General features: G+C 37.4%; 1 protein-coding gene across 2 annotated transcripts in view; it reads right to left on the bottom strand.

The window, feature by feature from the left end:
* XPO4 (exportin 4) overlaps window positions 1-16,574 on the bottom strand; it is a 92,661-nt gene that overhangs the window by 17,983 nt on the left and 58,104 nt on the right. For both annotated transcript variants that reach the window (XM_039351471.1, XM_039351472.1), the window contains 6 exons: window positions 13,814-13,990; window positions 5,278-5,420; window positions 5,026-5,168; window positions 4,122-4,299; window positions 2,217-2,376; window positions 1,179-1,348 (listed from right to left, as the gene is read on the bottom strand). In XM_039351471.1, the coding sequence (XP_039207405.1) occupies window positions 1,179-1,348; window positions 2,217-2,376; window positions 4,122-4,299; window positions 5,026-5,168; window positions 5,278-5,420; window positions 13,814-13,990 (971 nt within the window). The remainder of the gene's footprint in view (window positions 1-1,178; window positions 1,349-2,216; window positions 2,377-4,121; window positions 4,300-5,025; window positions 5,169-5,277; window positions 5,421-13,813; window positions 13,991-16,574) is intronic.

Genomic DNA, 16,574 nt, shown 5'->3' with positions numbered 1-16,574 from the left:
ATTTGTTCATGAATAGAAAGAGGAGAAGAATAATTTATTGATTATAAATTATTGCCCACGATATTCTTCTTTTGGGAAATTAAACCTGAACTAGCTATAGCAGATATTCTGTACTTATATATAAGCACAGGTTAAAAGTGACATTTATAAGTGAGCTTCGGAAGTGCCATTTCTATTTGATAATATGAAGCGATCGGTTTCTGGAAGAAGTTAACAGTAAACTGAAGTTCAGCAAATTGTCTTTTTAATTCTTAGTGTTGATCAGATCAAAGTAATTATTACAATCATGTTCCATGCCTTGGAAATAAGTATGGTATCTTAACAATGGTAGCTTAGCACTTGACTCATCAAGCTTCTGAAAAGAATCATTTTGTAAATGAGGTATGAGTTCGAGCCCTTAAATAACAGGTAGTCCTCAACTTATGGCCAGTCTTTTAAAGATCTTTTGAAATTACGACTGGCCTGGAACAAGTGCAAGTGTTGCAATGTCATGTGGTCACATGACCAATTGTGACTTTTTTCTAGTTTCCACCCATTTGGAAAATGGGTTGCTCTTATGATGGTGCGGCATTCACTTAATGACCTCTGCAAAAATGTTGTAAAATTGGGTCCAGTCAGGTGGGATCTCAACTTACAACTGACTTATGATTGGAAATCCAGCCCCAATTGCTTTTGTAAGTCAAGGACTACCTGCAATACAGTTCGTTCAAGCAATATCAACTTATTGGGTAGTAAAAACACTTCCAACCATTTTAATCTCTATTTACCTCAATATATGCCTAAAACTCTTTTGAAGTAGTTCAAACATGTATCTTTACAACATACTTTTGATGGGCAGGCAATCTATATTGTGAATGTATCCCAGATGCACGCTGGTTATGTGATCTGTCCTCAAAAGATACAAATTTGGAATTTTAAACTCTATTAAAAGTTTAACATATGTACTTTCTACTTAATCCCACTCAACCCATGAAAAATAAATATAAAAATATTTCATCTATCTGCCTTCCAGATAGATGGCACTAGGTAGTTGTTTCAGTTCTATTAATGCTTCCTCACAGCTACAATATATATATGTTCACAAGTCTATTAACATCTAATTTGGTCTAGAAATTCTCAGTTGGGATTCTTAGAAAGGCATTTATTTTTTCATCTAGGAGTATAGCTTTTAGGCTTACCTCTCTCTCCTTTCTACCAAAGTTACTAGTAGCTGCACAGTGTCATTGGCAAGATCTTGCTCAGAACTCCACACTGCAAGATTGCTGATTACTTTTTCTAAAAGGTAGCCCACAATCCATTGGGCACCCTCAGTGTCAGCACCAAATGCGGTGTTGAATGGCAAGCTTATCTAAAAAAAAAAGTTAATATTTATGAATGCCATAGAATGTAGTACAGTATATTGATAAGAACATGGTCTAACGTCTAAGCTTTCTTTTGTTTATACCATATATTTGATCTGTGGATTGTAAGTTAAAAATACATGTCTGTTTTGTTCAAAAATGCATTAGGAATAAAATAAGTGAAGGCACATACAGATTTAATAGCTAGATCCATTATGGCAGGGGTTCCCAATCCCCAGGCCACAGACTAGCACCAGTTTGCAGCCCCCCAGGAACCGGGCCACACAAGTGAGAGAAGCCCCATTGCAAGTGAAGGATCCAGGCAGCAAATAAAACCATGCCCCCCCCCGGTCCACAGAAAAACTGCCCTACGTGGAACTGGTCCCTGGCGCCCAAAAGGTTGGGGTCAGCTACATTATGGTGTTTCTACATACATGCACCTAGTAATTTTAGAGGAATATAGCTGGTCCACACATGTAGCAGAAGCGGATGAGAAATCATAAAAATGGTGTGTTACTTTGAATATTTTTCCCCATATATAAATTCCCTAAAAGCCATTCTAGTTTATTATTTATAAGGAATATCACAAAAGCATACCAAAGAATAATTCTCCCATTGCATTATATAACAAGACTTTTTTTTGTTTCATTTTCTTTTCCTTTCATTGTACTTTTAGATCAGATCATACTTATTTAAGTACTGCAATGAATAAGCTCATGCCATTCGTTGCAAAATCTCAGAATTTAGAATAGAATAGAACTGGAAGTGACCTTGGAGGTCTTCTAGTCCATCCCCGTTTAAGCAGGAGACCCTATTCATGTTTTAAGAAATTTGAAATTAAATGTAAAAATGTCCACAAGTTTAAAATTGTTTTACCTGGTCATATAGTTTTTCATCTACGAGGAGATAGGTTTTTGCCCACCGTTTGAGGAACCACACAATATCTTTTCCCATCTGCGGGCTCAGAAGGTACGTAAGATCTGCTCTTATTGCTCGAGACTCCACTTCCGAAACTCTTAGAACAGAAGACAATAACCTGAAGAAAATTAAAGATACTGTGACTTTCCCCTAGCACTCACTGATGTTCATTTATGCTTAAACACACAAAACCCTTAGGTTTTTTTTTTTTTTTTTTTTTTTTTTTTTTTTAGGTTTTATCAGCTTCACCATTTCTTCCAATAGAAAACATTGTTTTCTGTTTGGAATACTAAGTTTTCCAAGTATTCACTCTTTTAGCCACTGAATTCCTACTTTATTATTATTTACTATTATTATATACTGCCCATTCTTTACCTTAGAGGCTAGTATGAAAATCCTCAATTGTTAATTTAGAAATCTCAGGTTAGTGTTGCAGGAAGAACTAATTCTCCAAGATTAATACAACAAGCCTGCTTAGAGTATTTGAAATTCTTATTGAGACTTTATACCAGTTAATATTATAACTCTTCAGCCCAAGACTAGTTTAATATTGCTGAAGAGTTTTCCAAGACACAGCACTGGTTTTCAGTTATTTAATCCCTGAAGAAGCACGTTAGCCCAAAGAAAACAGTCTCTTCAGAGGACAGTTATTTTGGAGAAAAGGAACCCCAAAGTGCAAGATTACTTCCTATTTACATACTCTGAGGCAGCCTAGTTGGGATAGATTTTTAACTCATAAACCTGGGGAACTCTAACCAAATAGAAGGCAGTGCTGGGCTGGTAGTTTGATACCTTAGAAATTTATTTCTTAGTATCACTAAAGATATGTCCGCAGCCACTACCATATAACTTCTATTTAGTCAATACATGTATGCATGAAAGAACTACTGAAAAACTTGCTATCCTGGTATGAAAAGTGGCTTATAAGTATCCTGGAAATGCAGAGAGTCTCAAATTTATCTTCTAAACAGTCAAACTATTTATTGCCATTTCCTTAAAATTTAAGAACTCTATGTCCATCTCTTCTTACTTTTAGCAGCTTGATCTTCAGATCTGCAGAAAATACTTATTCCTGCTAACATTTACAATATTACAGACCATGTATGGACTCAATGTAGCAGTTTTATTACAGCAAATAATAGAGACCATATGCATATTAATAAAGACCTTCTTTTTCTCTTATAAAACATTTTTTTAAAAAAACAAATGGATACTAAAAATTTAATTCAATATACTATGCTTTCTTATTGTGAGGTATTAGAAACAGGTATTTCTCTTTTAACAGAGTAAAACCCTTTAAAATACTCTCCTCAAAGTGCTCTGAATTTTTACTCAAAGACAAACAAATTAGTTGAGAATTTTAATTTTATTGACTTAGAAAATATTCTGTGACTTCATACTGGCTTACAAAATTGAATATGTTCTGGCAAATATATTTTGAATAGCTATTTCTGCCTTGCTCTAAGATATTTATTTTGATTTAAAGATGCACCTATGTCACATGCCTGTAAACATGTTCACAACAACTCATTTCATTTTCATTTAATAAGCAATGTACTTCCTTTGTCTGACACACAGCCCTCCAAAAGTGGTGTTTGTGTTATTCTTGCACCAACCCGCCCCCCGCCCAAAATTTCACTTATACCATAGTGCATCGTAAGGTTTGCTTAAAGCAAAAAACCTTAACTATTAAGGGTTTTTCCCCTCAGTCACTACACCTTAATTCTACAAAAAGCCTATTTAACTTTCTTTCACCAGTTCTGACATTCACATTGTTATCATGGATTAATAATTTACAATGATAGCCCTACCTACTTCTGATTTACGGTTCAATATTTGGCATTAAAATACTAAATTAATTACCTAATAACAGAATCGGTTCTGTTGTACCCTGGAATGGAAGAGGCCTTTTCTCCTGGAGATCCAAGAATTTGAAGCGTTGTATTGATGTCAACCTCAGTTGAATGCTTAATGGAATACTCCATTATTTCTGGAGGTATTAGCGGAGTCTCTCCCTGAGTATCATTAGCTAAGAGGTAGCCTTAAAATTAAAAGCAAACAAACAAAAAAAGAAAGTAGTGACCTCAGGTTACCTAGCCTAAATTAAATACTGCTTTAAGGGCCATCAAAGAGATGCTGAGAGAATTGGCATCAATATTTGGCTAAATTCGATGATATGCTTAAATTAAAACTTGCATTTATGTTACATAGTTCAATTTGGCTTTGTATTGGATTTCTACATGTCAGAATAAAGTCTATAAGCAGCTACAATTACTAGGGAGAAAGTAGCAAATAAAATTAAATTCACCTTAAATTCCATAACAAATATAATTTTAAAATAATACATCTCCTATGTTGGGCATCATGTCACTAATACTTTTTAAAGGTTTTTTGTATTTGCAGCCTAGGCTAGACAGAACCTCTTCAAAAAAAATCCTGTAAGACTGGCAGTTCTAACCAATTAATTCCTTCCAGAGGGTATACTGTATATAATAGCTAAAAATGCAGAGGAAGGTCTGAGAGAAATTACACAAATTTAAAGATCAAAACAATGTGTTGAGGGGGGGGGGGGCATGAAGAAAACCACCACACTCATACAAGGCCATTTTTCCTGACTTGAGTGTTGTGAAAATAAGGGTGCATCTATGTGTGTAAACTACACATACACAATTGATAGAAGAGCTAGTTTGTAATAGATTTGACAAAGGAACCTCCATTTTTAATGGAATCATCTCAACTGCCCTGCATGCAGAAGCCTTCTACTCACCTGTGACTAGAATAAGCCAATGAATATCCTCATACAAGTCATCAAGCACTTTACTGTCAATGGAGCTCGATCCAGCTGAACTTATTAATTGCTGATGCCTTTGTAACTGGCCATGAAGCCTTGTCACTCTGTCTTCTAACAAACTGATGGGAAACATTAAATAAGTTTATTAGTTATTTTTTTCACAATGAAGATGCAGTGAATGAAAATAGCAAAGGCGATGTCATGCGATATAAATGACTTGAGCTATACCTGATAAGAAGAGGTATACAGTGTTCAGCAGCAATTCTTCCTAACATGCCTATGCTGGCCAGCTGATCAGAAAATTGTTCTCTGTCATCCTCCTGCAGCTCACTTATTTCCTCCTCCTCCCTGGAAGCTACACCATTGGCAGTCTGAATTGGAAAGAGAATGCAAGCCTGTCACATTGTAAAAACTGATTTTCTAGAATTTGTTAATATTTTAAATAAAATAGATTAAAAACTGACCCATCATAAGCAAAGATAAGGTAATATGTCCAGGTGTCATTCAAGGTGAAAAAGTACAAATGTAGAAAAATATATACTGTAGATTTGCAGCTACTGCATGTCTCTTCTTTCTCTTTTTGCACAGTAACTGTGAGAGGGACCTTGGAGTCCTAATGGACAATCACTTAACTATGAGCCAGCAGTGTGCAGCAGCAAACAAAAAAGCTAATACAATCCTGGGTTGTATAAACAGAGGCACTGAATCAAGATTACGCGAAGTACTAGTACTGCTTTACAAAGCCGTAGTAAGATCACACGTGGAATACTGCAGTCAATTTTGATCACCATATCACAAGAAAGATGTTGAGAGTTTGGAAAAAAATTCAGAGAAGAGCAACTAAGATGATCAAAGGCCTGGAGGCTAAACCATACAAAGAACGGCTGCAGGACTTGGGTTTCGCTAGTCTAAAGAAAAGAAGAAATAGGGGAGACATGATAGCAGAGTTGTAGTATCTGAGGGGCTGCCACATGGCAGAGGGGGTCAGTTCTTTACCAGAGCACCAGAGGGAAGGACAAGAAACAATGGTTGAAAACTGAGCAAGGAGAGAAGCAACTTGAAATTAAGGAGAAATTTTCTGACAGTGAGGACAATCAACCAGTGGAACAGCTTACCCCCAGACATTGTGGGGACTCCATCACTGGAGATTTTTAAGAAGAGACTAGACCTGTCTGAGATAGTATAGGTTGTCCAAGGTCCCTTCCAGCTCTATTCTATTCTATTCTATTCTATTCTATTCTATTCTATTCTATTCTATTCTATTCTATTCTATTCTATTCTCCCATTGGCTGGGCGTGGCTGCAGTGGTAATGGCAGACTGGGTGGGACTAAAAAGTTCAGTCAATCAATTCCAACTTTGCAAGATCTTTTTTTCCCCACGAGAAGTTGAAATTGACTGATTGAACCTTTTTTTTTGCACATGGCGGCAGAGGCCTAAAGCGAAAAGGTTTTATAAAACCCAGCTGAAGGCCTAAGACTGGGGTGACGGCACACGTGCCCACAGAGAGGGCTCTGAGTGCCACCTCTGGCACCTGTGCCATAGGTTCACCACCACTGTTCTATATTCTATTCTATATTCTATTCTAATCAAAAATACAGGACTGCTTTATTGGATAGGACCAAAAGCACACCAAATTCAGCATTCCAATCCCACAGGGGCAAACCAGCTATCTGTGGAAAACCCTAAAATCGATTCTTCTGATCATGTTTCTTAATAATCGGCATACATATTGTTTAAGAGATGAGAGATAATAAATAGCCATAATGACTAAAAGTACAGGTTTTCTTCTCCACTAAACAGTCTATCTTGGTTTTAAAGCAATCTAAGTTGGCCCTCATTATACTTTGTGGAAGAAAATTCTGAAGTTACATAAAAATGTATGATGACAATCCTGCGATGTGAAGCTTCCTTCCTACTGGTAGTTATTACAGCTGAAGGTCCTAGTTCATGTTCATTTTGGTTTGTAAAATCAAGCTGAAATTCTGCTCAACTATATATAGGTGTATATATAGGGGGAGCAGGGGAAGATTGTTGACTGAGATCAGCTTAATCCAATTTTTTTAAAAAATGGGAGTCACTTCCTTCCTTCCAATGTTATTAGAAGCATCAATTCTCCAAACATTTTACAGTATTTAGAACAAAGAGGTTGCATCATCTCTGTGATGGAACTAATAACTAACGAACCATGAGAACACGGAGCACAGAGCAAAAGAGTTAAGGGAGGAAACAGGATCATTATAGAAAGTATTCTTGAATCCAGGGAAGGGGGAAACATGAGAAAAAAATTCAAAAGAGCCTAATTATACTACATATAGGTCAGTGGTGGCGAACCTATGGCACGGGTGCCAGAGGCGGCACTCAGAGCCCTCTCTGTGGGCACATGCGCCATCGCCCCAGTCCTAGGCCTTCAGCTGGGTTTTATAAAACCTTTTCGCTTTAGGCCTCCGCCGTTGTTGCCAAAAAAAAAAAAAAAAAGGTTCAATCAATCAGTCAATTTCAACTTCTCACAGGAAAAAAAATCTTGCAAAGTTGGAATTGATTGATTGAACTTTTTAGTCCCACCCAGTCTGCTGTTACCACCACAGCCACGCCCACACAATGGACCACGCCCACACAATGGGCCACACCCACCCAGCACCCGACGATGCATAAGTGGGGTTTGGGTTGCAGTTTGGGCACTCGGTCTCTAAAAGGTTCACCATCACTGATATAGGTCATGCAGGAAAATCAGTTTGGTAGGCTTTTAGAATTCTGTATAGGTCTTTCCAGAAATCCAAGTGGGTTTTGCTTTCTATGTTTGTCAGCTTCACACGTTTGACATTACACTTGTAAGCTCCCTTATTCTCTCTCATTAAAGAGGATTGGGCCCTGTGTTCAGGATCTAGACATGACTTCTGTCCTCAAGGTACTTCATTGGCTGATCAAATGGCAGAGGTGCTCCATTATAGAAAATTCAGGAGAAAGAGCTACAGTTTGCAAAGGGCAGTTATTACAGTATTTTGGGAAGGATTTACAAGGAGCAGCCCCACAGGCTGCTATGCAGATACTTATATTATGTTTCTATGCAGGTTTGCCAATGAAGTTGTGAGTGAAGGGGGAGCCAGGACCAATTCCTTACTTTCCCTATTCAGTTCAGCTGGGCAGAATTCCCTACAGACCAGACCAAAATGGCATTTGAAAGAGTGGGCAGATCAGCAGTACCACTCATTGAAATCAACATACTATATGAGATACCTATTAAAATTGTATGTAGATATTCAGAGCTGCTTTTGATGAGTCTACCTACACACGGGTGTCAAACTCGCTGCGTCATGTGACATTTGCAATGTATCGCGACTTATTTGTATTGCCGAAGCTGGGGTGGGCGTGGCCTCTGTATGATGCAACCGGCCCATGGGCCGGTAGTTTGACACCCTCTAGTTTGACACCTAGAGAGTGAGTACCAATTGGGAGATTAATAAATTATGACCTGGTAGATGCCAAACACATGACTATACAGCAGATTTTCAATTGTATGTGCTAGGACCATGTGCTAGAATGATTTTGCCCCAATCAACCAGCTTTGAGAAAGTCTCTCCTATTAACTGAAGATCAATTAGTATGACAAAGCACACCTTAGATTTTGGAAGAATTAGTTCAACATTGTATGATGGTTAATGGTAGGCGACATAGAGGAAATAACATTTTCTTCAACCTTCCTTTCCCCAAAATTGCCTTCTTGGATTCCAAGGTGTGAAGACCAAGGAAAGAAGGGACAATGAAGAGAACTACATTTGTAATAGAGAAACAAAAGGAGACCTTAGATCAGTGATGGCGAACCTTTTAGAGACTGAGTGCCCAAACTGCAACCCAAAACCCACTTATTTATCGCCGGGTGTCAGGTGGGCGTGGCCTACTGGGTAGACGTAGCTGTGGTGGTCATGGCAGATTAGGTGGGTGTGGCCAAGGTGGGCGTGATCAACTCAATGTAGCTCGTGGGGAGGGACGCCTACGGGGGCCGAGCAGGGTTGGGTGAGATCCAGAGGGTCTCTGGCAGGTGGGGTGGTGGGTTGAGGCTCATCCTGCTGGGTGAGGCAAGGCGAGGCAGGGCGGGGGTGCCACTATCCCAGGGCAAGGTGAGGCAGGGACCGGGGCAGCTGCTGCCTGACACCATTGGCCCCTGCACACAGAGGCCAGTGAGTACATCCGGCCATGTGAGACCTCGGCAAGTTAGTGGGCGGCTGGTTGGAGAGGGGCGGTTGCCATCTCCAGGGCATGGCAAACATGCCCGCAGAGAGGACTCTGAGTGGCGCCTCTGGCACGCCTGCCATAGGTTCGCCACCACTGCCTTAGATTGTTTTTAACCTCCCTAAGCTTCCATGCTTTGAATTGGCTGTAAAATATGACACCTTAACAGTTTTAGGACATCTTGAAAGTAAATGCCTGCAAACCTTGACTTTGGGAAATTCTGACACCAGGCAAATACATCAACTTAATAAACTATAAATAACAATTCTGAAGAGCATGCAATAAAGAGAGCACCTGCAGAAAGAGATCAAAGATGTACAGTGAATACAAGTACTAAGATCAAAGCTATGCTGTTTTAAGAATTGTTCTTTTTCTGAACCCTTAGAAAATCATCCATACATTTCTTAATTACAGGTAGTCTTCAAGGTACGAATGGCCATTTAATGACTGTTTGAAGTTATGAATGCACCCCAAATGTGGACTTAAGACAGGGGTTCAAAATTGCAACCAAAATGAAGCCGCTGGAGTCGTGTGTCCTGGATTCAGTTACTCCCAAAGCAGTGGCCATTTTAGTCCTATGTCTGCCCTGATCACCCACAATTACAACAGGTGATGTCTGAGGCCCATATAGATGGCACATTTTTTTCTCCTGGTCACATAACTAATGAAGATCCAGAGTCTTTGCAAAAGGAACTCAGTTTTTTTCCCCCTCCTCATTGCTGCCAGATGGAGGACTAGAAGAGTGAATCTTTCACTGCTGGCCTTGTTGCTTCTTTCATTGCTGTTGCCTTGAGGACTGCAGTAGTGTGGTTTCCTTTGTAAATACTTTAAAATTTTCTTTTTCATTATGGTATGATCTTGTTTGTAACTACTTTACAAAGATAACCTTTTTTTTCATTACTGTGTTTGTTTGCATTTTGCTTTGGAATTGCTAGCACAAATATTAGCTGGCCTCTACGGAGAACTCTCTTAGTAAAGTTCCTTTGCATTCTACTCTACCAAATGTTTGTTTGCACGTAATTTGAGACTGCTAGCACAAAGATCCTTTGAACTCTACTGTACTGTGTTTGTTTGCTTTTGTTCTAAGCATTAGTGTGTACTACTGTAGATTGCTTGTAGAATAGTTGATGGGCAGGGGACAGTGGTTCCTTCTGGAGCAGTGTTTCTCAACCTTGACAATTTTAAGGCATGTGGACTTCAACTTCCAGAATTCCACAGCCAGCAATTCTGGGAGTTGAAGTCCACATGCCTTAAAATTATCAAGGTTGAGAAACACTGTTCTGGAGGCTCCACTTGGAGCCCTGAAAATTCAGCCCCTCCCCCTCCAGTTTAAGTCTGGGCACCTGCTTGGAGGTACTGCAGTTCAGAGGCAGAGGGGCTGCTTTGTCTTGCCAAAACAGCTGATGGCAGGTGACAAACAAAAGCAAACAGCAACTCTGATCTTTGTTTAACAACCTGTTCATTTGGTTAAAGAGTGCCACAAAAATGTTGTAAAAATGAGTCCAGTTCATTTTATGACAGTTTTGATTTACAATCCTAGTGGGCAGGCTCCATTAAGGTCATACCTTGAGGAATATCTACACTTGAAGTGGAACTAGAGTTTTTTTTTCTTTTTTAAATGCACAACATCCAAGAAGTCAATTTTTAACCTCCTTTGTAACAAACCATTTCCTTCTTTGCTCACCACTTACAAATTCTGCTTACTGCTGCCTTCCAAACCCAAGTGAGACGTTAATCATGCTGAGTTCCATGGAATGCCCAAAGTAGATTTTCAGACCAACTGCTTGCCAATTCGCCGCGCCCAACTCACCACAGCACAACTTGCCATGTCCCACTCACCCTGGGACAAATCACTGCGGGACATGAGTTACAGTAATATCGAAGAACTGGTGGAATAGAATTATTAAAGAAAGGATGCAAAAGGAGGGATAAAATGAAATGTGAACGACCAAAATCGAAATAATTTTTAAAATTATTTTAAATGATTAAACTGAATTGTTAAATTGTCTCATGGCAAGTTGTCGCATGGTGAATTGGCAAGTTGTCCTGCAGCGAGTTGGCTGAGGCGAGTTGTCCCATTCTGAACTGTTAAAGGGGAAACTGCATATGACAGGGGAAGGCTGCTAATGTATAGTTCATTTACAATTCTTCAAAAGTACAGCTTGGAAGTATAGCTTTTTTAGGGACTTAAGCATTTTTAGAAACTGAGCCAGTCACAGAAACTGCGGAGGACATAAATGCTCATGATTTTATCATTCCAGTGCTCAAAAATAAGATTCCTATTTCTAGTTCACGATAAATCTGAGAACATAAAAAAAAATTAAAAACAACAATATACATTTCCTGCAACCTTGGGGAAACAACTCCTGATCAGTATTTCAATGAAACAATTAAAATGAAGACATTACCTTTACTTTAGAGCAGGGGTGTCAAACTCGCAATGTCATGTGACACGTCGCGACATTTCATGATTTTTTTTCCATTGCTAGCAATGGGGTGGGCACAGTTTTGCCATGATGCATCTGGCCCACGGGCCGCCAGTTTGACACCCCTGCTTTAGAGCATTTAAAGACTATAGTGTGTTTCCTGCGCCAGTATCATTATCATCAACAGTAGAACTAAGGTCCCCAATTAACAGGTCCTCAGACCTATCCTATGTCATCCTCCAGAACCCACTGATTTGTGGCGGTTGTACTTATTGTAACAACTGTATTTTAAAAAGGCAAGCCCTCCCCCATGGCAGTCCTGGCACTACCATATACTCCTACCCTCCATGGCAGTCCTGGCACTACCATATACTCCTACCCTCCCAAATATGGTCATTAACAAGAATCCTTTAACATTAACCAAGACTCCTGCAAAAGCACTCTGCAGCATTGTGCTTTGTTGAATGCATTAGATTTTAATAATAAAGCTGATTACTGCAAAACAGAGAATCAAGAGTGCATAATTATTTTTTAATTATCAACTCAAAATTACCATATTTTTCAACTGGGATAATTCAGGCTTTTTCCCCCCACAGCAAAAAAACAAAAACAAAACTTAAAATCCCATCTAAAATCATTGCAGATTTCTTAACCAGGATCCTGGAACCTAAAACCAAGCCATCCTTTCATCTTTTAAGAGGCTCTTTCAATCCTCTTCCCTTGATTCCACAACCCAATAATGTTCTTAATAGATTCAATGCCACAGCTGTCTATGGAAAGTGCTTCTTGTTTGGAAAAAACTAGCTCCTGCTTTCATATTGAAAAGCCAGAAGTTTTTGTGTTGTCAGCTTCTAAGTATGGGGCATGGGGTTGAACTTATCTCAGTGAAATTAATGAATTATCTGTTCAAACAAATTATGCTGGGATTATCTAGTCACAACTCAAAGGCCTTAATTATGAAATATATTGGCTGGCACTTTGGCCACCATCAACCTAGTCACTGAGGACTTAGAGTTCGCAATCATCAATAAGTGTTCTTCACGCCCAAGATGAATGCTTGAACTATCATTAAATCCAATTTCAACAATCCAAAGCTGATACATAAATAGTGATCATTATACCATTACAGCCAAATTCTGGCTTTTCAGAATTATAGGTAACAAATCAAGAAAACTGGAGGAGTCAGTATGGAAGGAGGATGGTTTTAATTTTAATTATCTCATTGTGGTTAGACTCGTCACCCCCTGTCTTTGGCATTTTTTTTTATTGAAAATTTTTAAATTTTACAAAACAATACAGTTCCCTTCCCCAAGCCCCCCCAACCCTCCCATACCCTCCCCAGAGCTGAATACAGGCTTAATTAAAATTTTTCAAAAAATCTTAAAACAGATATAAACCATTAACAAGTCAAAATACATTAATTAAACAAATTGTGAAATAGTTAACAATAATATATATATATATAAAGACAAAAATACAAGGAAATACAAGAAAATAGGAAGAAAGAACAAAGAAAAAAGAAAGTAAAAAAAGAAAAAAAATCTATAAAATATCTTAAATTTTAAATATAGGTTATTGAAAAGCTAAATAATATTTTTTTATATCCAACTTGTGTTGTATGAAGTCTATCCATTTTTTCCATACCAAAAAATACTTCTCTTGCGATTGGTCTTTTAAGAAAGCCGAAATCTTTGCCATTTCCGCCAAATAAGAAACTTTAAAAAACCACTCTTGCAAAGTAGGCAAGGATTCCTTCTTCCAACATTGCTCTACTAACAACCTTGCCGGGCATTTTTAAAAGATCTTTTAAATAGAAATGACTGTATTTGAAACCTATTATGTAGAACTGTAAAGATAAATACATTTACTTCTACTGAACAGACAGGAAAATCAGGGCAGAAAGAACTACACCTCTCTCTCTCTCTCTCTCTCTCTCTCTCTCTCTCTCTCTCACACACACACACACACACACACACACACACACACACACACACTGGTTTAGCATGATTGTTCAATCTTGGTCAATACATTATTCATATTTATGTTTAAATAAATCAACTTTTCAATTATTCCACATCTCAAGATTTTCATAATTGCCTCTAGAACTTACCAAATTCCTTGTACCATCAGGAGCAGCTAAGTGGCACTGGATGTAAGAATTAAAAACCTGAACAGCATGCTGAGTGAAGAAGCCTTTGTGGAAATGTTTATCATCTTGTACCAAGGTAAGCCACGATTCCAAGAGCTTGTCGTATGCCTCCATATATACCATATCATCTTTGTCAAGCTAAAGAAATAAAGCAAAAATACTAATTATCCAAAAGTTGTCAGAGCTTTCATCAATATTTACTCAGTAAATTTGCAAGGATATTTTTTCCATTAGTTGTCTATTTACTTAATTCCAATTTTTATTTTGTGACAATAACTATTTTTTTTTCACTGTTTGCAATAGGCTTTTAGACTAACAGATAATTTACTGTGATTTGAACTCAGTACACCATAAGCCTTCAAAGAATCTAAACAGCTAGTGAACATCTGGAGTACTATATGATATTCCTTCCCATTAGCTGTGTCTCTACTCTCCTGCCAAAATGTTACACAAGTTCCCTCAAGCCTCTGGATCAATTTTGCAAGAATGAGAAAGGAAGTTTGGGTTGGGAAAAGAAGTCTCTTCCAGTAAATTGTTATTTTTAAAACTGGAAACAAAGGCTGATTGATAAATAGACATTACCGTGTACACATACACACTTAGAAAACATGTTTCTTTTATGCAAACTCAGAGGATTTAAAACAATTCAAACAGTTTACCTCCCAAATAAAAAGGTAAACCCTATAATAGCTCAAGAATAAATTATCAGAAAGTGTTCTTATGATAAAAATCACATTCTAACTAGGAAATATGAAGTTGATAGTTTTTTTAAACCTTTACCTGACACACCAAGATTACAGTGGCCAAGTAACCCGGCAGACTCTTCTCTTTTTTTATCAAATATGATCAGAGGTGAATGAGGGGGAATTTTTCTGCAAGTCTTATTTTTCTTTTATATGGCATCAGATATAAAGATATGAAGGGAAGAAACTAGAAAGTTTTTTCCAAACATTTTAATTGAAAAATTCATTTAAAAAAACTGGATCACAAATATTTCCTAATATGCTTTAAATTATTTATAAAGTGACAAGATATGAAAGAAATTAATCTGTATTTACACCAAAAAAATCTCTGACCCCTAATACAGAAGTTTTCAAATTTTTTTCAGGCTGAAGAAGCTGTAATTTAAAAATAAAATCTCTCATAATCCCTGATCTAACAACCAACAGTTGGCTGCATTTAAGTAACCTTTCCCCCCCTTAATCTCTCACAGAATCTTGTCAAACTCTAATGGGACCCCATAGTTCCATGGAACACCATTTGAAAATGCTGCTTTGAAAAGTTAAAAATATGCAGACAAGTCTTCCCTCTTCAGAAGTCCATGGAAACGATTAAAGCAAAAAGAGCAGAAGAAAGAATTGTGTATACTGATAGTCTTTTAGATTTACAACATTTCACATGACAAACGTGTTCTCTGATTCTTGTTAATTCTCTTTTTTGAAAAGCAATGCAGTAAATAACAAAATACAGTGAAGGGCAAAAATAGCTTTAATATACAGGACTTCAGTGTTGATGGCTTACTCTTTTTGTTAACTTTTTTCTTGCATTATTTAGGAATTATTAGTTTATAGATCTGTCTGTTACAGATATTGAGACTATTTTAAAGTACAGTAAATTCAATTCAAAAATGTATGAGTATTGTCTGAATAAACTATACTGTTGTATATTACATATCAAACATATATCTATAAGCAAACTAAATTATACAAAATTGATTTTTCAAAGCAAAAACAAAAAACAAAGCAACTGGGAAATAGTATTAGAAATTACTATTCTGAAAAGTACAAGAAAAGATCCAATTTTATTTCACTGTTTAAACATTTCTGCAAATTTTGTAACTATATACAGAAGAAATATGCAGTCTATGGGGTAAAGCTGACTAGGATGGCATGATTTTCCTGTGTGCACATTGCTTATATCAAATGTTTTTTATATTTGTTTCTTTTAAGGAATTTAAATTCATTTAAAAACTGAGAATCAGTTTAATGTAGTGCTGAGCTAGAAACTGGAAAACTATGAGTTCTAATCTCCCCTTAGGCACAAATGTCAACTGGTTTAACTTTTGAACAGTCACTTTTACCCAGGCCACCACATAAGGTTGTTGTTGTGAGGGAAATAGGAGGAGAGAATACCGAGTACCTCATGCTATCTTGACTTGTACAAAATAAAGGTGAGATATAAATAATAAATAAGAATTAAATTCTGCTTAAGCATTGGATTTGCTACAGTGCTAGAACTAATATCAGATACGTTCTAGATAATTAGTAACAGAGGTTTTTCACATCTTTACAAATCTGCTGCCACTGAAATTATTTTTTCTATTAATACTGACACATTAGCAAAAGCCATATAAAAAAAATAAATAAGTAACTCCCTGCATACTAGTTAATTCTACATATTGTTTAAACTAATGAACAAATAATAATTTCACATTGCATCCGTAGGGTAATGGAGCTTATGTATTAGATGTTAATTTCCAATAGTGAAGAGGCCACAACAGGCCCTTCCTAAAGAAGACTTTAGGAATAACTTACATCATTACTTCAAAGTTTCAGAGCTGGTGATATCAGCATGGTTCAGTTCACACATCCCACTGCTTGTTTTCTCAGTCAACATGACAAAACTTTTTCTAATGATTCTATGAGTGGAATGGTCTGGGGTAAATCTCCTGTTATACGGAGCTTTGGAACAGGCTCATGCTTCTGATTACAACAAAGCTCAG

The sequence above is a fragment of the Crotalus tigris genome, unplaced genomic scaffold (assembly GCF_016545835.1).
Source record: "Crotalus tigris isolate CLP2741 ecotype Arizona unplaced genomic scaffold, ASM1654583v1 scf7180000018371.15429387391:27106975, whole genome shotgun sequence".
NCBI classification, from domain to species: Eukaryota; Metazoa; Chordata; class Lepidosauria; order Squamata; family Viperidae; genus Crotalus; species Crotalus tigris.
The sequence above is the reverse complement of the archived record's forward strand: the minus strand, read 5'-3'. Positions and strand labels throughout refer to the sequence as shown.